General features: G+C 43.3%; 1 protein-coding gene across 1 annotated transcript in view; it reads left to right on the top strand.

Annotated features, from left to right (window-relative positions):
• The window catches only part of dlg3 (discs, large homolog 3 (Drosophila)), an 80,303-nt gene extending 60,780 nt beyond the window's left edge, over positions 1–19,523 (top strand). Inside the window, exons 12-24 of the mRNA XM_085363227.1 lie at positions 3,388–3,544; positions 4,120–4,222; positions 11,138–11,252; positions 13,426–13,602; positions 13,712–13,787; positions 14,403–14,502; positions 15,972–16,013; positions 16,224–16,274; positions 16,358–16,459; positions 16,547–16,719; positions 16,838–16,947; positions 17,034–17,125; positions 17,511–19,523. Of these exons, the coding sequence (XP_085219353.1) occupies positions 3,388–3,544; positions 4,120–4,222; positions 11,138–11,252; positions 13,426–13,602; positions 13,712–13,787; positions 14,403–14,502; positions 15,972–16,013; positions 16,224–16,274; positions 16,358–16,459; positions 16,547–16,719; positions 16,838–16,947; positions 17,034–17,125; positions 17,511–17,617 (1,405 nt within the window). The 3' untranslated portion in view covers positions 17,618–19,523. The remainder of the gene's footprint in view (positions 1–3,387; positions 3,545–4,119; positions 4,223–11,137; positions 11,253–13,425; positions 13,603–13,711; positions 13,788–14,402; positions 14,503–15,971; positions 16,014–16,223; positions 16,275–16,357; positions 16,460–16,546; positions 16,720–16,837; positions 16,948–17,033; positions 17,126–17,510) is intronic.
• The last annotated feature ends 245 nt before the right edge of the window (positions 19,524–19,768 follow it).

Here is a 19,768-nt window from a genome sequence, read left to right as displayed (position 1 = left end):
AGATGGCGTGGCCCCGACAAAGCCCTGTTCTCAACATCATTGAGTCAGTCTGGGATCACACGAAGAGACAGAAGGCACTAAGACAGTCTAAATACACAAAACTGCAAGAAAGTTTTCAAAGTTGCTGAAAGAACATTGAAAAAGTATGTGCAAGTGTACCTAGGAGAATTGGTGCTATAGTCCCACCAAATATTTTGATTTAGTTTTTCAGCTTAAGGACTTCTGTGTAAAGTTAATAAGGAAACAAACACTTTATGGCATGATTTTGAAATGCATTCTCACTTTTAGTTTGCATGTTTTCCCCTTACTGTATGCAACAATGCCTCCTGCTTTGGCCTCTTTGTTTAGTCACAGCCTGTGTAAATACAGAAGCCTTAGTACTGTCGAAGCAGCTGAGCTAATCAGTAACGTTATGTGTCTCTTGCACACATGGAAACACAACCTTTGACTGTTTTTTTTTCTTCAAGAATCTGGATAACACAATGACCTTTAGTTTGCGAGTTAAATGAGGGGTTTAGAATTAAAAGAACCACAGCAGAGTTCCCAACTTAGGTGTTATTCATTTATTACTCAGATTTTATTCTTAGTCACGGTGAGAAGCACGGAGAATGAACAGTCTATCACCTTAGCAATGAATAAATATTTTCCTGTCAAATTAAAGGAAAAGAGCAGACCCCGAAGAAGAAGGGGGTGGACACTGAAAAATCTATGGGTAAAATTTAGACAATGAAAAAGAAGAGGGAAGATGGTGCGTCCCCGTGAACACACGCTGATGTAATCTGTTTTGGAGATGGGGAGAGATAAAGTGCTGCAATAGGTAGTGTCTGTCTGTGGAGAAAATGGCATCCATCTGCAGTGTCCACCATTAATCAGCCAAGCAGAGCCAATTACTTGGCTGAGTTCAGGGCAGCATGACCTGCTGAACCCTGCAGCCCAGATATCCATTCAGAGCTTTAGGACTGCACTGCAACCGCCTCAGCCAGAAAAGTGAAGCACAGAGGGATAATATAGCGAGGGGAGGGGAGGGTGGTTTCTGAATTAAAGAAACCGCTGGGCAGAGAGAAGAGGGTTTTTTGCTGCTCAATACCTGTTTACATTCCTGGCATGGATGAAAAAGGCGGAGGGGTGGGAGGGAGTTGGGATGGGATGGGGGGAGCAGGTCTTGTGATAGAAAGGGAGGACTTGATCCCTGCATTTTTAAAATGTAGGAATTCACTCCCATTTTCCATGTAACTGACCAAGCACTTCACATCCTATGGACAAGCAACACACACACGCACACACACACACACACACACACATACCTCCTTGGAGGGCAGCAGCAGCAACTGTTAAGAAAAGCACCTGTCAAAAGTCTTCCACAGACTATGAGGGCGTCAAATCAAAGGCCTAAAAGTCATGAAAGTCAGTCCATGAGCTCCTCTTTTGTTTACTCTGACAAATTAGCAAGGAGCTTCTGGGAATATATCTGCCTAGTGTCCAGAGGGCCAGGCTGACAGACAGGAATGCTGGTGTGCTGGACTGGAGGGGGGCCGAATCTTCAGTAGCATCCCAGCAGAAACGAGGGGATTGCTTGAAAGAGGATCAAACGTGGACAATCTCTAGTCCATCCAAATTATTCCAGGTGCGAGACAAGAGTGTTTTGTTTTGGTTTTTGCTTCTTCCTGTAGAATCGAAGAGGTTTTTTTGTTTGCTTGGGACTGTTAGGGTTAAATGCGTTGCCTTACTAGTGATAGGGAGCGAGCAACTGTCACAGCCCGAAGAGGAGCTGTTTCCCATCACATCACACAAGAATGAGATAGGGAACACAAGGCCCAGATCCCAGGAGTTTCTAATTCTGTATTCCACTTCACTGCGGAAGGCCAGACAGGAAGAGGGGTCGGGGAGTAATGCTGTGCTGAGCTGAGCAATGTGGCATAGCGAACATGTTCACGGTCAACATCTCATCTTCCATGTCGCTGGTGAGGAGCCTGCCTGAACGCACAGTTAGGAAATGCTCTTTCAGAAGTAAGCACCGGCTCTGGATCCTCAGGTAACCATGGAGATCTGTGTGCCTTGTCAAGCTGAGATGAATTAGCTTAGCTGGTTATTTTAGGCTTGACTTGTGTGAAGGCGAGTGAGTTGTTTTAGCATATTCAAAGGCAATTATCACTTAGCTAATTCTAAAAGGCTGTGGATAAAACTTGGAGCATAATGTAGCAATGTTATGAGTCTCATCAGCACAGTCATATAATCTCTTTACCAGAATCTTTTTTTGTAAGCACATTGCTTGTAAGGAGTCTACTATATGGATATTGATCTATCTTGTGTGATGCTCTTAGCATCTCTGCAAAGTTCACTTCATTTAAAATGCATAGCAGTCTTTCTTTAAGCACGATGTTACTATTCAGGAGTCTCCAGCATTTTTCCAGTTGCTCATGGGTATGATTCTGAAAGTCTGGAATGCTGCCTCTGCTGCCATCAATGGGAAAATGGTCTTAGCAGCGACTTTGAGCGCAGCCATTAGGGATGGAGCAGGAATTGTTCCTGTCGACCGCAGGCTGAGTACTGCGAGAGAAAACCACTAATGGGAACCATGCAGTGTTTTCTGTTGAGAAAGGAAACTGCATTTTGCGTGCATGCATGTGTGTTTATGTGTTCATCTGTATAGAAAATCTGCGCGAGCGTGCGTGCGCGGCATGTGTGCGTGAAAGAGTGAGAGAGAGTCGACTGTTGGGCTTCCTAGAGTGTGTGTGGGTGTGTTTGCATTTGTGTGAAGTGTGTTCTCAGAGGGCTTTTGCCTGGACCGTAGCAGCGGTTTGGCCTCTCTAGCATCTTAAAACTGAGGCGGTCTGAATAGCCTCCTGGAGGATGAGTCATAGTGGGTAAAGCTAAAGCAGAGCTTCAGCAGGTCTGTCGAGCAGGAGGCGGCTCATTGTACATTGATACGAGTGGGTGTTTAAGTGTTGACACGTGTGTACATTTCCATAAGATGTAGCCAATAGATGACAGGCATTTGGACCCAATCATGTTCCTGCTTGTTTTATTGTAATGAGTTAACAGTGTTGTGCATGGTTTTTATGCATGGTTATTATATGGTTAATCATCGTTTTCTACCAGCGAGTGGTGTCCTGAACATAAATCGTTTAAATGTTCTATTTAAAGTTCTCAGATTCAAGTATATAAACAGAGTGAGCCTACAATAAACCATCTGCAGGCCTGCTGCATGTAGCTGCCTAAACTGGACACACTTGACATTTTGGGATCATTGACATAACAAACTAGTCTCTGTACTCTCTGTTCATGCTAATTCTATTCCAGTTTTGGCCACGTCTCTTTTAAATTTGGCCTCTTTTTATACACTCTTTGTCCCGCCCTTCACCCTGACACCGCCACTCTATTTGACAGGGAGCCAAGGAAGGTGGTGCTACACAAGGGCTCTACTGGTCTGGGCTTTAACATTGTTGGCGGGGAGGATGGAGAAGGGATCTTCGTCTCCTTCATCCTGGCTGGAGGCCCGGCTGACCTGAGCGGGGAGCTGAGGAGGGGCGACAGGATTCTCTCAGTTAGTATTTTTAGCTTCAAGCTTTCTGTTTACCCACGTCAACAACTAAAACAAGTCTGAGGCAGAGGGGTTTTCAGCCAACTCCTGCTGTCAGAATAATGATGATAACATTAAGGAGGGACTGTGTTTAGAAAGCCAGCAAATATCTGCCTCACAAATGTCCTTGAGCAAGACATTAAATCCAAATGGACTCTTAGGGAGCTTAGCTGCCCTCTGCCCTGAAGTCTGTGTTTGACTGGTTTATTTTCAGCTTGCTTTTAATCTGGCAGCATATTACATCATGTATGGAAAAAATGAGTCAGTCAGAAAAGATAACTAATGACTCATCAGCTGACATCATTAAAAAATTGTACATTTTCATACTTGTTTACTAATTTTATTGAGTAATTCGGTTTATTATTAGTAAGTCTTGAAACCATCTATTTTGAGCATAGACTTTGTTCTTTGCTACATTTGTTTTTCTGTATAGGTCTCAAGGATCACATGATTCCAGCCATCTTAAAAATCTAACCAGTTTTCTTACCAAATGTCCCCTTTTTGCTTTTTAAAATTGTATTTATTTAATTTTTAAACAGGTGAATGGTGTAAATCTAAGGAATGCCACACATGAGCAGGCAGCTGCAGCACTGAAGAGAGCTGGGCAGACCGTTACCATCATTGCTCAATACAGGCCTGAAGGTAAGACCCTACAATCTCATGTAATGTGTGAATATGTCATTGTACCAAGACGGGGCTTACATTGAAATCAAATAAGTCATTCAGGTTATCTTGCTCCTATTCCTGTGAAAATGGTGATGCCTCGGAGTTTATATTAAGTCAAATGCAATGTGCTTATTTATGTGAAATGACTAATTAAAAAATAAAATGAAATCAAGGCAGCATAAGTGCAAATATTTGTATCCTTAACCGTGACTGGAGAGCTCAAACATTAGACCGCTCTAAAGTTCAGAGGGCGGATATCCTTGATAAGGTCATCTCGGGCAAACAGCTCTCGCTGTGAGCACAGAAACCCCATCCACCTGCTGTTCAAACCTTCTGTTTGAGAGCACCAGCCAATTAGAAAAAAGTTGCAGCCTTGTAGCAAGATCCAGTATAAATATTCCTCCCCTAAACCTTTGATATCATGATTGGTGGTCCTCGCTAATGCAATTGAACTAGAGTACTGATTTGAATACATGTTGGGGTCTTTTGTTTTAGTCTGTTTTGTGGTGCGACAGTGAAGAGATGACAGGAAAGCTGAGAGAAAGACCAGTATAGGGCATGGCCTCTGCAATAGCCTTACAGCATAACACTCACTTGCTGTATCCAGTGAGCTAATCCAGCCCCCGAACTAGAGTACTTGTAATCTGATAATGTTCAACTCCACTTTATGAGAGCAACCAGTTTTAGAAGGTAATTCAACCACTTACTGCACTTTAATGTGGATGCAAATATTGCTACTTTCTCTTTGGTAATTATTATTTTGCAGATTATAAAATTTAAATGTGCTAATAAATTTTGTTATGTGGTATTATAGATAATCAGCTCCCGTAGGAACATCAAAGTGATACACAAAGAATGAATAATTATAATTATATTGTACCATGAGATGTTTTACTTTAATTTAAGGATTAAGCTTGTGACTTGTGCTGTAGTAAGGAGTCTAAACATTTGTTTTGCAAAACAGTTATTCAATATAAAATGTTTCAGTTGTGGTGCAGCGTAAAGATGTGCCATAATGTTTCTTCCATTATGTTTATTTCTTTTCAAATATTCCGATTTCCTGTGGTCCAGGCATGTCTTGTACTTTTCCCCCCTCCTCTTCTAGTGCACTGGAGGATTGCATTGTGGGAAATGTAGGAACGATTGTTTTGAGACTCACAGCATTTAGCGAAAATCACGATATCTCGGCTTCGTGTGTTTTGGTTCTTTTTCTACATGTCTCTCGCAAGCCCAGCTTTATAACAATGTTGATTAAATATCTATTTAATGGTGCAATCGGGTTTACCTGGTGCCGCGGCCCATGCGCACTCAGATCGTGCTGCAAACGAGGGCAGCGCAGCGGATAGGCCGGCTTTCAGCGAGTATTCGGTCGGGGGCGGCTCTTGTGGCAGCAGCAGCCCGAAGTGTTGAGCCAACTGCAAGGCGGGCAAACGAAACCGCTGTTGTCCTTCCCTGTTCAAACTCTGGGCTGTCTGTACACACAGACCCGCACAGCGATGGAAAGAGGCGACTAAGCGGAAAGTTGCTAGCTCCGCTTCCATTTCGACACCAGAGGGGGGGAAACCTTTAACGCACCCGAAGTGAAGAGGTGGAAAGCGGCAAACTTTTATGTCTACCAGCCAGTACGGGCGATGATGGGGGATGGGCTTGGATACAACAGCAGAAGAGCAGAAGCCGCATGAACTCCCTAATGGCTGGATGAAGAAACTACCGGCAGCCACAGCGAGATTATAGCCAGAGTTTTCTCCAGCGAAGGTGAGACGAAGGTCGAAGGTGTCGGCAAACACCGACGGGGGTGAAAAGCGAACAAAGAGAGTGAGTTACATTGTAGAACATGTTTGTGTTGGTTGCCAGTACGGCCCGTAGTTTGCTGCTCTTCGCCTGTACTTTGACTCCTGAAGGACAAAGTAAAGTGTGAGCTCTTCATTCATAAGCCACGAGGAAGCCTTGGTGCGATATTATACCTGCTCTCATTAATATGAATTCCTTACAGTGGCAAACATATGATCGCCTCACCCATACTGTGGTTAACATAAGTATGTCTACGCTAAACTGCTGCCATTACCTGGACTCCATTGACGACTTTCCACCGCTTTTTACTCCATGTAAAACCTACTTGGAGGTAGGTGAAGTCGCTTTAGGTTGTAATTAATACCCCAAAGAGAGATTTCATCCAGCATTTGCTTTACTGTTCTTATGTAACCTAAACCTATAGGTGGGGGCACAGAGGTGTGGTCAAACAGGTGTGTGTGTCAGTTTTGCGACTTCACCTGCGCATTACGACTTTCTGACCAGAGGTCCCTTTTCCAAGCTGACAAAAGCAGAATTCACGTGTTGCCCTTATTTCCAACATTAGCAGACGATTCAAAAAAATGGCACCACTCCTTCTTTTTAATGCTGAATTAAAGCTTTGAATTGTGGCTGTATTTCTTAGTGCTTCAGTCATTCTCTGTAAGTGTACTTGAACAGGCTGCACTTCATACTGCAGCAACAATGGGGAGGATATTGCGAGCTTTATGTCTATATGTCTTTTCAGGTTGGACTATGACAGGAATGTGACGGGGCATAAGTCGTAGCATGCTCGCTCCATATTTCGTTGTCTTTCAATAAAACATCAGCCTGAACTGTCCAGTAACTCTCCAAGGCCACTGAAACCGAGTCGGAGTGGGATCTGTGAGTTAGATTGGGGTTAAAGTCTATGAAAAGCTCAGACTGAGATCAAAAACCGATAAAAGTGCGGTGTTGGGTTTCTTCCCTGTGAGTTTATGTTGTCTCGCATGTCGGGTCATTCAGGCAGCTTCTTGAATAATGATGTGGTTAGAAGAGAAGAAGCTTTGTTTTTCATACCAAATCTTGCTTTCAGTTCTGTGCCCCCTTTGTGACTCCGTGATAGACAATTATCTGTTTGTATACAGTTTTAAACTACTCCAAACGAACAAGTTGAGTGCTGGCAAATGATTGACTTCCTGTATCCCCTCTGGTGACCTGAGATCTGTTTTCAGTAATTCTGCTGGCATCCTAAAGGGGTGTGTGTATGTGTGTGAGACATGATGTTCATTTGAGTTTGGAGCAGGAGGAACCCCCAGTGAGCAGTACAAGGACAGTCAATCTGGGGGGGAAGTGGAGAGAGTGAGAGCTAGTCTGTGCCAGGCAAAATGCCTGGAGTATACTCTGTGGTGCTGGGGCCTGAGCATCCATGGGCCTGTGATCGAAGGCCAACACTGAAACTACAAGAAGCCACAATGGGGCACACAAGCTGTGGTGGGAGGGCCCCCAACTCTCAGTGGCTTTCTGGAGCACTGCCAGGCCTTTAACTCACATTAAGCGATGGAAGTGAAGGGTGTATATCCACACACTGCTGCCCTGCCCCGACATCAATGAGTGTAATTACTCCAGAATCTTTGCATTTAAGGAGTGGGAGGAGGGCCGTGAAGGAAATGTTACCCTCCGAGCACCCTCATTAAACTCACAAGTGTGCATTATGGGCTTTTGTAGAAATATTTTAGGCAGGGTCTACATGTACCTTCCACGCTGTAATATCGGGGAAGGGGGCGTGCACGTTCACTGGCCCGACTATTCCTGTCAACATAACGCACACTCACATTACAAGTACATGCTTGCTGTGTTGCATAACTGGATCAAAAGCAAAGCGACCGTCCCCCAAAATAAAAAAGCTGTTCGACTAATGAGGACACGCAGTGGGAGTGAGAGGTGCAGAATAGTCCCAGTTTCTATTAGCTGTGTCTCTCTTTTTTTATCTATTTTTCCCCTGTGGGTCACTCCTAAAAATACAGGCTACCTCATGAGTATTAATCGCTTTAAGAAACCAGGATTTAACATTTATAATTTTGGGCTAAAGATGGGCTTGTGAGCAGAGATGTCACTGAATGATTTATGTTGGATTGATCCCCTGCAAGAGCTGGGCTGGTCTTGAATGTCCCAATCAATAACCTGACTTGTTCTTAACCGGACAGATATAGCTGTTCTTAAATGAAGAGTCTTATCAGATAATTGTGGATTGTTTCTGTTTTTCTGAAAGTATTTCCTGTTAGATTGTTTCTTTGGTAATGTTTGATGTAGCCAGTGGAAATGAAAGAGCTCTTGTTTTTTCTTTTATGCTTTGTCGGTCATTTGTTAAATAGCATGTGTCCGAGAAACAGCAGGAGAAGCTATTTTGAGTGATGACTTTTTCTTTTTTTTTTAAGCTTGTGACTCAGTTGCTTTTACAGTTTACAGGTGTTTATTTAATGCCTTAGTCAAATACCGGATTGATTTCTACTGCTCAAATTACCTTGACATGATGACATCAAGGTAATATTTTAACCCCCTCCCCCCTAAAACATGTGGGTAGACTGTCTCTTGGGCTGATTATTAACATGGCTAGCACACAGTTATAAATTGCTTTGATTTGCATCTCTACTTGTGAGTGATCACATGCTTAAATGCTGTTGTTATGGGAGATTTGAGCTTGTTCTCATTTGTATTAGATTTTCATCTGATATCCAGACTGTCAAGCCGCGCTGATGAAAGATTTGTTTGCGTTACTGTAGCTCCACGTGCTTGGTATTTCAGGCAGGACTAACGATCAATACAGGGCTGAGGTTTCACTACAGTGGTGGTGTTCTCCTGTGGTGATGTTGTGGAAGGTTTGTGACCCTCATTCAGCACCATCACAGCCTGCTCTTTTTGTTTGTTTGCTTTAAAGGGGGAGCTATAATGCTTTTCCTTATTTTACATATTAAAGGTATGCTGATATTAATGGTCAGTGCTCTTAACAAACAGGAGTAGAGGCCAACACATCGAAACTCTTGATTCCATGTTTTTTTTCTATGACTTTGCTTTTATGTCAGTGAAAGCAGATATTCCTGTTATGATGGTCTCATACCTACAGCTCTGGCTGTGAGCACAGAGGCCCCGCCCACTGTCTGTTTAGACCTTCTGTTAGCGAGGGGCAGCCAATCTAAAGGCTCGTGAATCATTCTGCTAGAGGTTAAAATAGGAGCTTATAGGTTCTCTTTCAAATGTGTACCAGGTTAAACTTCCCTTATTGTTTTATATGACCTGACTCCAAAATTGCCGGAAATTAGTTTTTTTTTGCACAAGTTGATTATAGCTAGTGTTTTTCTTTCCCCTGTCAGTTACAGTTACTGGGTTGTGCTGTACACCGATTTACTGCAGAATTCATGTATTCTGGTGTCACCATTATCAAGAAGGTGTGGCAGCAAATTGTAGTTATCTTATAGTTCCCACCCCATCTTCCCCCAGAGGCTTAAAACTGATTGTAGTTCTGCTCCTCTTCAGTGCTCACTGAACTTAAATGAATCATTTTGCTGTTAGGAATTTGATCAAGCTAATCGTTTAGCTTTGTCTAATGTGCACTTGCCCTGAGTTGCTGGTACAGTTCTCAGGTTGGTGGCATTGTAAAGCAGGTCTCTCTGTATTTAGCTACTCTTTGTCTTCTCCCTCGGCCCCTCCTTCCCCAAGCTGCAGCTTCTTGTGCTGCTTTTCTCTCCTCTCTCCTGTGCCTGAAAGCCAAGTGGACTAGTCTGAATGGCTGTTTCCGTGTGCGCTGTCCCTGTTCTAGGAGTGCTACACTGTTGCTGTTGGTTACAGGCAGTCAGGCGGTGTCTGGTTACCTCACCTTGCAGCGTCACTCTGTTGTATCGTTAACCCTTTGAGCAGAGATCAGGGTGGAGCGCTGTCACCGGGCCTGGGCCAGATCCATGTTTGCTTTGAAAATCCTTTTGGTTTCGGCAGGGGGTTATAGATCAGCAACCTGAAGCTTGTTTTTGCACCTGCTCAGAATTTTTCCCGCGAGCTTGGACTAACTAAATCATCTTTGTAGGTGTAGGTGTTTGTTTTTCAAGGCTGCTTCCAGGCTTGTTTGACAGAATATGGACTTTGATCTCTTGTTGTTCAAATTACAGGAAGTGTTGCCAGCTATTGATGATTAAGCTGTGAGGTACCCCTGCGGGCATGCCAGTCAACTCGATATGTGGAATAAATTTGGATGAGATTCTTTTCCGCTGGTTCTTTCATAGGTTAATTAATATTAGGGCATAGATGTGTCATCGTTACAGCAATATTCCATCTCATCACATGGCAGTAATAATTTGATTCAGTTGCGTACAGCTACATTCATGAGGATATGCAAGCTGTGCGACATGAAACATTGGAGTAGAGGAAACATTTAAATGACAAAATTGCTTGTTCACAGTGCTGTCTTTATACTGCTCCAGCACATCCTTTGTGTGATCACATGAGCACCTTAGCCTACTTGTTTTTCTGGATGCATCTGCTGTTCTGTTTATCTGGCAGTGTGCTGCATGGTGCGGTGGCCTTGCTCGTTCCAGCAGCCCGGCCCCAGAGCTCGCTGTGCACAGCAGGCTAATGAGAGCTTTCTTAATGAGCAGGTCCAGGTGGATTCATACATCATCCCTGTGCTCCTGAGCAGCAACTGGATTTACACACCTATGACAAATGGTCATGCATTTGAAATTGTTGGAGGCCTTCGCTTTTTTTAACCACACTAAAGAGCCTGTGTTGAACCTAATTAATCCCTGTAATTAATCACCTGACATGAAAGATGACTGGATGTGTGAGGCAGATCTGTGATAAACCATCAGTTCCTGGGGTCATTAATCAGCCTAAGGATTCGCTCAACCTTTCCTCTCTTTACTGTAGCTCACTGCAGCACTGGCTGAGGCACAGCTCTCCAATTATACCGTAGTGAAACAAGAAGGCAGAGGCCAATGCTCCCGTTTGGTCTTTTTACTCAAGATCGAATGCACCAAGTTAACTTTGAGCGCATTAACCGTAAAACTTCAAAGGGAAAGTTTATTCTCCAGAACCCGCCGCTGACACAGTTTTTGTTTGTTTCTCGCTACGCAGAGTATAGTCGCTTTGAGTCCAAGATCCACGACCTGAGGGAGCAGATGATGAACAGCAGCATGAGCTCAGGATCAGGCTCCCTGCGCACTAGTGAGAAGCGCTCCCTATATGTCAGGTAAAGTCGGCACACCCACCCACACACACACATACTCATGCTTGTACTCACAACATGCAATTCTAAGATCTCACTATTGCATAACAAACCTCAGCTCGTCTGCAGGGGAAGATGAAGCCCAAACACACGTGTTGTTAAAATCGGCCACACTGTTAGACAGTAGCAGCACGACATAAATGTCATAGATCACATGTTACAATATTATTTTTTTATGCTAAGCATTTCGCGTGACATCATTTAATTCAGGCTACTGGGTTCACACTATTCATCACCAGCTAAAGAAAGATGAACAGACGTTCCCTGTTGTTGTTTTGATGCCTGCTATGACAATGACTTTGTTTAATGTCGACTGACAGGGGAGCTTGTTGAGATGACCTGTGTTATGACACTTTGGGCAAGTTGCCAAACTGGATTGAGGCTCATTTAGGAATTGAAACAGGTGGCAACCTTCTGTTCATATAAATGCATTGAGTCGCAGGGCTCAAGGTGAAAGGATCGTGTGATGCAACGCCGCAGTCAAAAATGCTTCCCCATATTTCTGCTGAAGCATTAATTCATTTCACTTTACCCTTTCGGTTCTGACGGCCAAGCCGCCTCTTCAGTTGTTTTTAACTATCAGATTAAAGCTACTCCTGAAAGTAGCTCGGATCTTATCGGGATGTCTCAGAAGGTATATAAGTGTTATTACGTTGGAGGCCTGTTATGGTCAGAGGAGTATCGTGAGAAATGCCTCTCATATACACTGATTCCTGTGAGGCATGTAGAGCCTAGCCTGCTCCTGTGCAGGTGACTAAGCCCGCAGTTATGCAGGAAAAGCTATCTAGTTTTGCCGGCTAATGTGGGAGCTGCCATGTCCACCCAGCCCAGTCTCAGGAATCTTTTAGTCTGAAAGTATCACATGTGCTCTCACTGTCTGTGTTAAGGTACCATAAAGTAGCTAAAGGAAAGAATTTGATTATCACTCCTCAGCCTGTGTTGAAGGTGCTTTCGATTCCTTGGTAAGCACACAAAGAGATAAGCTATATTGCACCATGACAGTTTCACCAGTAGTCTTTATGTATTGACGTTCCCAGTTTCAGTTGGCAGGAGCAGACTGGCTCAAGTCTTTAGAACAGAGGAGAAAAATGCATGTTGAGCTCAGTCTGTCTGTCCACTAGAGTATGGCGTAGCCTGTAGATATAGGCTTATGGGTCAAGGGAAGTTTAAACCTGTAAAGCAGGTAGTTTTAGATTCAGTTGTAGCTGTGGCTTGACCTGTCAGACAAGCTAGTGACGCACCTGGACTGTAAACGTGGTCTATTGAAGTGGAAAGTATGCGGCAACGGCAAATGAAAATGAATGGCATGCCTTAGTAAATGTCTGAAGTTGCTTTCTGTTGCATTTTTTTTAAAAATTGATTGTTGAATGTATAAATGAGTTGGATTCAAGTGTGACTGTATATGGCTTTGTCACTAAATATGAGTGGCATCTCTGACTGCAGGACTGTGTAAACGTTTTAGGCAGGTGAGAAAAAACAAAGAATGCTTTCAAAAATGGAAGTGTTAATCATTTATTTTCATCAATCAACAAAATGCAGTGAATGAACAAAAGAGAAATTGAAATCAAATCAATATTTGCTGTGACCGCCCTTTGCTTTCAAAACAGCGTCAATTCTTCTAGGTACACTTGCACACGGTTTTTGAAGGAACTCGACTGGTGGTTGTTCCAAACATTTTGGAGAACTAAGCACAGATCTTCTGTAGGTGTAGGCTTCCTCACGTCCTTCTGTTTCTTCATGTAATCCCAGAAACACTCGATGATGTTGTGATCATCTTAATGACTTTGACTGTATGTTTGGGGTCGTTGTCCTGCTGCAGAATACATTTGGAGCCAATAAACAATCATTTATATTTCTGAAACCATTCTTTGTTTACAGCATTTTTTCCTCACCTGCCTAAAACTTTTGCACAGTACTGTGTATCAGCTAAAGCGTTTCTAAATACCAAATATTTAAAATGTTGTCAAATCGCAGCCCACATGCAAGCAATGTGAAGTAATAGACAAAGTAACAAAGAGCAATTATGTAATGCTGCAGAGTCAGAACTGTCATTTTGTGCCAACTTCGAATGCTCAGTACAGTAATTTGATCAGAGATACAAGATGAAAGAGCGTAACCAAAGGCTTTGCTTTTGCAGAGCTTTGTTTGACTACGATCGAACGAGGGACAGCTGTCTGCCCAGCCAAGGCCTGAGCTTCTCTTATGGGGATATCCTTCATGTCATAAACGCTTCTGATGATGAGTGGTGGCAGGCGAGGCTTGTCACACCTCACGGAGAGAGTGAGCAGATTGGGGTCATTCCAAGCAAGAAAAGGTATCACTCCTCTTCATTTGCAGCGGTGTACGAATGCCAGACGAGGCTAATGTGATTACTCCTATTCATGCCCGGCCTGAACTTGATATATTTCTCTTTCTTTCCCTAGAGTGGAGAAGAAGGAGCGGGCCAGGTTAAAAACAGTCAAGTTCCACGCCAGGACAGGCATGATTGAGTCTAACAGGGTAAGTGTAGAGGGCCAGCTGCTCCCTGCCCTGGTGCCAGAGCGGCTGTCTTCAGAGCTGCTGCTGGGCTCCCAGGGAGATGGCCTACTTCCCCCCTGAGTGTGGGAAAGGGACCAGCACCTGCTCACTGAAGCAAGCACAAAAAGCTCTCGAATTACTATATAGATTACCCAGAGGCTCCGCGAAGAGGAAGAGATTTCCGCAACCTCCACAGCTCGTGCACTCAGTGATATTAAGAAATGTGCACTTGCAAAATGTCTGCACGTCTGTCAGACGACAATCTCTCAGATGTAATTTGCAGAAGCATAAATCAGCTTTAATTTTGGTCTGTATTATTTTCTGTGGTACAAGGATTAAATTTATTGAAGATGTTTAATTTGGTAAACGCATGCTTGTTTCCTTCACATTGATGTGCCATTCATATCCACCCATTACCTGCCTTTCATTTTCATTATTTAATGTGAATTGTTTGTTTACATTTCATTTGTTTTTGTTTGATTTTGCATGGGTGTTGAAGTACCTTCATTGAAACCCATTCTGTTTTTGTTTTCACCCTCTCATTGAACCCCCCTCCCTCCCTCCCTTCCTCCCCTCTCTCACCCACACATCAAATAGCAGCCAGTCAAAGTAAAGCGCAAAAAAAGCTTCAACCTCTCACGCAAGTTCCCGTTTTACAAGAGCAAGGAGAATATTGTGCAGGAGTTGGAGTCTGAACGTGAGTACCAGCTGTGTGATTGGGGTGTGCGGTGGTAGTGGTGGGGGAGGGGTGTTGTTTTCATCCTCTTTCCCCTTCATGCTTCAATTCTGTTTCTCAACTTTCATCTTTCCGCTCACCTCCAGGGATGGTTTGTGCGATGGCATCACTCTCATCCCTTTCTCACTGTCCCAGGGAGATGCCCCACATGCCACAAGCCAGCACCACTGAGCTGGAGATGTGGGGTTCTCTCTGGTGTGTCTGTCTGTGGGCTCCGGAGGAGTGTTCTAACTGTGTGTGCTGCCAGCTGGGTGTGTTCTCGGCTGTATTAACACACATGCCTTCTAATGCTGTGATGCTACTCCTTGTATATAAGGCCTGATCAATTTCCCAGTCAGTCACTGACCCACAACAGGAAGAATCTCATTAACCAGGCCGAAGCTTTTACACTTAACAGGTCAAAATCCCATTTTAATGGGATTGGGCTTGTGTAATTGAAAGGCCGTGGCTTACTATGAACAAAGTGGAGCTCAGGCACAATGAGTACCACAGCGCCGTGTGTCAGTGGGCCTGGCGAGCACTACACAGCACTCCTCTCTCTCTTTCTCTCTCCCTGCCCCAACTCTCACTAACCTCTTCTTCTTCCTGTCTGCTTTCTTCTCTTGGTTTCTGCTCTCACCTGTCGGGACACCTAGGACTTCCCAGGGTTAAGCGATGACTTTTATGGATCAAAGAGTTTGAGTAAGTGTGTGGTTGTACTGTGTCAAGCAGCTGTCCCCTGAGCTCAGAGAAAAATGCTTTGTCTCCGCAGGCCCAGCTGGGAATGCAAAAAAAGAAAAAAATTTAGAGTGACACACACAAACCTGTGTGCTCACAGAAAAAAACACACTCACACATCTACACAGATTCACAGTGTGGATATATATTTTAAATAAAAAGCATTCCCAAGAGAGGCTGGGTGAACATTACACTTATTTTGAATGTCTCACAACATTTTTCTACATGTTTTGTCATACAAGGTCACGCAGAGCTACAATACATCACCAGAGCAGGGTGTTGCTTTATTCCCCAAAGTCAACCAGCTCCTGCCTCCCTTCTCTCTACAGTGTAGCGCCGTATGTTTTCAGTCTTTTCTATGCTATGAAATCAGCTGCCACCGGCACAGATCTAGCAATAGGAAACACTGGCCTGGGGATTGTGGGTCATTTGGGATGTTAACACAGGAAGCACTTAATTTCCTATTGCTTGCACCTAAAACCACTTCCCAAATACTGCCAGAGCATGGCTGCTGCACCAAACCAAACTTCTGCTTTCGTTATTCCCCTTTTTCTTATGTGGCCTAGTTGCTGAGAAACAGAGTGCTTTTCTTTTTCCCCTTTTTGTCCTTTGAGGCAGGTGAAACTAAATTTCACCCATAGGAAGAGAATTGACTTGAATGCCACTGTGGTTATGGTTTTGTAAAATGATCTGAAACTCTCTTGCTTTTGCAGAATGCCTGACATCCAACACAAGTGACAGCGAAAGTAGTTCGAGTGAGTCACCTTTAATTTCTCATGGTCTCTCTGGTTTCTTTTACTCTGCCCACATAGATGAATAACACGGTAGATGTCCTTAAATGTACGTGTGAAATTATATCTGCAACCTAATATTTCATTTTGGAGTTTTATCAGCTGTGGCAGCTTTATGTAATTCCTTCAGACAGGATGTAAAATTTCATTTTTTTAAAATTTTTTTTGTTACAGAGGGTCAGGAGGACACAATTCTTTCCTATGAGCCAGTCATTCGACAGGAAAGTAAGTGAAATCGCTTCTCCACAATCTGTCATGCTGTAGATTTTTACATTTATCCTCACTTGTCTTCTCTGTTTTTGATTCAGTCCACTACACAAGACCTGTGATAATTTTGGGCCCAATGAAGGACAGAATAAATGATGACCTCATCTCTGAGTTCCCCCACAAGTTTGGCTCGTGTGTACCACGTGAGTTGACAACACTCGACACCTCTACACAGTACGCTAAACAAAATAGCAGCAACAAAAATAAACTTGTTCCATTCACTTCTGCAGATACAACTCGTCCTAGGCGAGAGAACGAGATTGACGGCCAGGACTACCACTTTGTGGGCTCGAGAGAGCAAATGGAGAAGGATATCCAGGATAATAAGTTTATTGAAGCGGGCCAGTTCAACGAGAACCTCTATGGGACAAGCATCTTGTCTGTCAGAACTGTGGCTGAGAGGGTAGGCATCGAGCATTTCTCTGTGAGCTTGGGTTACCAGATTGGGTGGCCTGTTAAATCAGAAAGTGTTAAATTTTCACCACTATGAGTATTTTAAAGTATTCTCTACTTGCCTACAGGGGAAACACTGCATTCTGGATGTTTCTGGGAATGCCATAAAACGACTGCAGCAAGCACAACTTTATCCGATTGCCATCTTTATCAAACCAAAATCCATTGAAGCCCTAATGTAAGTCGAAGCTTTTGTACATACTGTCATCAAGATCACAGCTGGTCTGTGTCCGTCGTACTAACCGTAACTACTGTCACTTTCAGGGAGATGAATAAGAGGCAGACATATGAGCAGGCCAATAAAGTCTTTGACAAGGCAGTTAAACTGGAGCAAGACTTTGGGGAGTATTTCACAGGTCAGTCTCATTGCCAACAAAAAATATTTGTACTTACAATTTGGGATATAGGTTTTGATTTTTTTTTCTCAGTGATCTGGTTATTTATTGTCATTGAAGTCTAAAGTCAGTGAATTCTGTGGTTGTATGTAAGTCTATAGGAAATTGACCCTCCAGCTCCCTTAAGCCATGACCTCAGTGAATAATCTCAATCCATAATTTTAAGTTTTATTTATGACCTGATGGTGTGTGTTTGTTTATGATTTGGCTTTTTGGCTTCATAAAACAACTGAATTGATTGATCAACAGAAGAATTTCTTGATTAGGTTACTTTTTGGGGGGTGGGGGGACTCTAGTTCTGATGCAACCAAATAACACACCTCTCTCCCTTTGTGTTTGCCTTCAGCTATTGTACAGGGTGACTCACTAGAGGAGATCTACAACAAAATCAAGCTAATCATTGAGGAGCAGTCTGGGCCCTACATCTGGATCCCCTCCTCAGAGAAACTCTGAGCTTCCTGCCGTCCTCTCTGCATCGGCACAGAGCTCCCCTCCTGCCTCCCAGAGACCCCACCCAAGCCCAAATAGCCCCTCTCCTCACCTCCTTTTTGCAGATATGTTTCATATCAAGTTTTAGTGTCATCATTATGTTACTCTCTAAATGAAAAAGAAGTCTTATCACCATTACTGTGACTGTGCACACCCCTGCATGAGTTTCTCAACAAATCCATTCAAGACTGGAAATGCCATTCCAAAGGAATTTGACAACCGCAAACAAAAGGGAAAAGGAATACATACATTTCGTGAACTGGGACTGACTGAAGATCAGAAGGTTTTGCAGAAATCTGGAGAGGAGTTGGGATTCAAAAAGAAGTTTCAGGGGATCAGAGACAAATCATACCAAGTTGGAACACTTTGTAAATGTTCATCAAATCACATTATAAAAGACACGCAAGACAAGAAGTTGAAGACCAATAAAGGGTTTTTTCTTTTTTTTCTAAAAAAGACTGGATAAATCGAGCCCTGCTGATGGTACTGTTCAAGGAGTCATCTCTCTTGTTTATAATGACTGAGGAAATTAGTAGAGGAGCCTACAAACTGATCTATTTATCACAAACCAGCTTGCTGTTTGGTCATCTGCCAGTTGTCTGTGCTGCAGCTGATAAAGACATCTTGGGAGGCAGATCAAGAAGAAGTGTGTTGTGAATCTCTACATTTATATTATGAAATCACAAAATAAATGATGAAATCCTACTGAGATTTTACTACATATTAAAAACTACACATTTTACACTTCACTAGAATTGTCAATTTGGAGGGCTGTTAGTTCCTTTTTTGTTTTGTTTTTGTTTTTTTTGTTTTTTCTTGTGGGATTTTTTTTGCTTGTGGTTTTTAGCTGCTCTGTGTAAAGGACGGGGGTAGAGAAGTGTAACTGGGCTCTCTGCAAAACACCAAACTGCCTTACATCAAATACAAATTCTGTTTTGTGACTACCTGTTGTCTGTGAGGGAGGCTGAACACAATTGATGAGGAAAATCTTTCCTATTTGTGACCTCCAACTGTCAGGAGGCCTGACTTGAGTGCAATAGATTAAGAAAAGAAGGAAAAAAAATTGCCTCTGTTGGCACTTTCCCTCCCCTGTATTTCAACCCTCTTCCTTTATAATTAAAGAAGAATTTGGCCAATGGATTGCAATTTGGATAACCAGAGCCTCCCAACTCATGTTGAGCAGCAGATCACCCTATTACACTCTCTGCCTTCCCAGAGGATTCTCTTCTGATTGGTCACACGGTACTGTCGTATCTGCCGCCATGATGGTGGCCTTAAAACGGGTAGAACAAGACAATAATTGTATTGGATGTCCTAAATATTAGAGTAACTATAACCTGTTTTCGATTGCCCCCCATCCCCCTCCCCCGTCCACCAACCAAAAACACTAAAGTTGGGTTTGAGAAAACCTACGCTTTGTGCATCTATAAATCGATGAATTCTTAATCTATTGTTGGCAGGTGCTGAAGCACTGTGTTGAGCTCTTGGCACGTCTGGGGGTGAGCTTGGCCAGCTCAGGAATCTTAACATACAGATACCATTTCCCCGTGACTGAACAGCCACGTTTGGGCGATTGCACAGTTGTCAAATGTGAACAAACTACTCAAAAGCACTGTTGCTTAGCTAAAGCTGTTTCCAAGTGGACAGTGTAATCGGGCTGTACTGTCTTTTTTCTGCAAGGCTGGGAGCTTGTTCAAGGCCATCAGTTTGGTAACCTTTGAGTTTGCTTTGTGGCGTCACCAGGATTGAAATGACCTGCACCATCCTTCCATGCATATCTTGGCACTATACGTTAATGTGTGCATGTGAGAGAGCACGTCTGAAGGAGGAGTGCTGTGGCCCTTGACCCTGTGAACGCTTTTGCTTTCTTCCTCAGCTTTTTTTTTTTTTTTTTTTTTTTTTTTTTTTTGGGAAGAGTGCAAAGGGATATACTTCTTTTTTCTCCTCAGAGAGCCAGACCCAAACAAGAAGTGTTAACCTAGACCCCTGGGTCCCTTGCTCTCTCCCACCCACAGAGCACCTGTACCTGCAGGCATTTTCTGAACAGGTGTGCCCACCTGCCAGGCACCACTGCTAAACCAGCTGTCATTACCTGTGTCAAAACCAGAGTTCAGG

This window comes from Diplotaxodon limnothrissa, linkage group LG2 (genome assembly GCF_057381915.1).
Source record: "Diplotaxodon limnothrissa isolate DT_005_m linkage group LG2, D_limnothrissa_male_GT1.1, whole genome shotgun sequence".
NCBI lineage: Eukaryota > Metazoa > Chordata > Actinopteri > Cichliformes > Cichlidae > Diplotaxodon > Diplotaxodon limnothrissa.
Note: the sequence above shows the minus strand (reverse complement) of the source record. Positions and strands in the feature narration are given on the sequence as shown.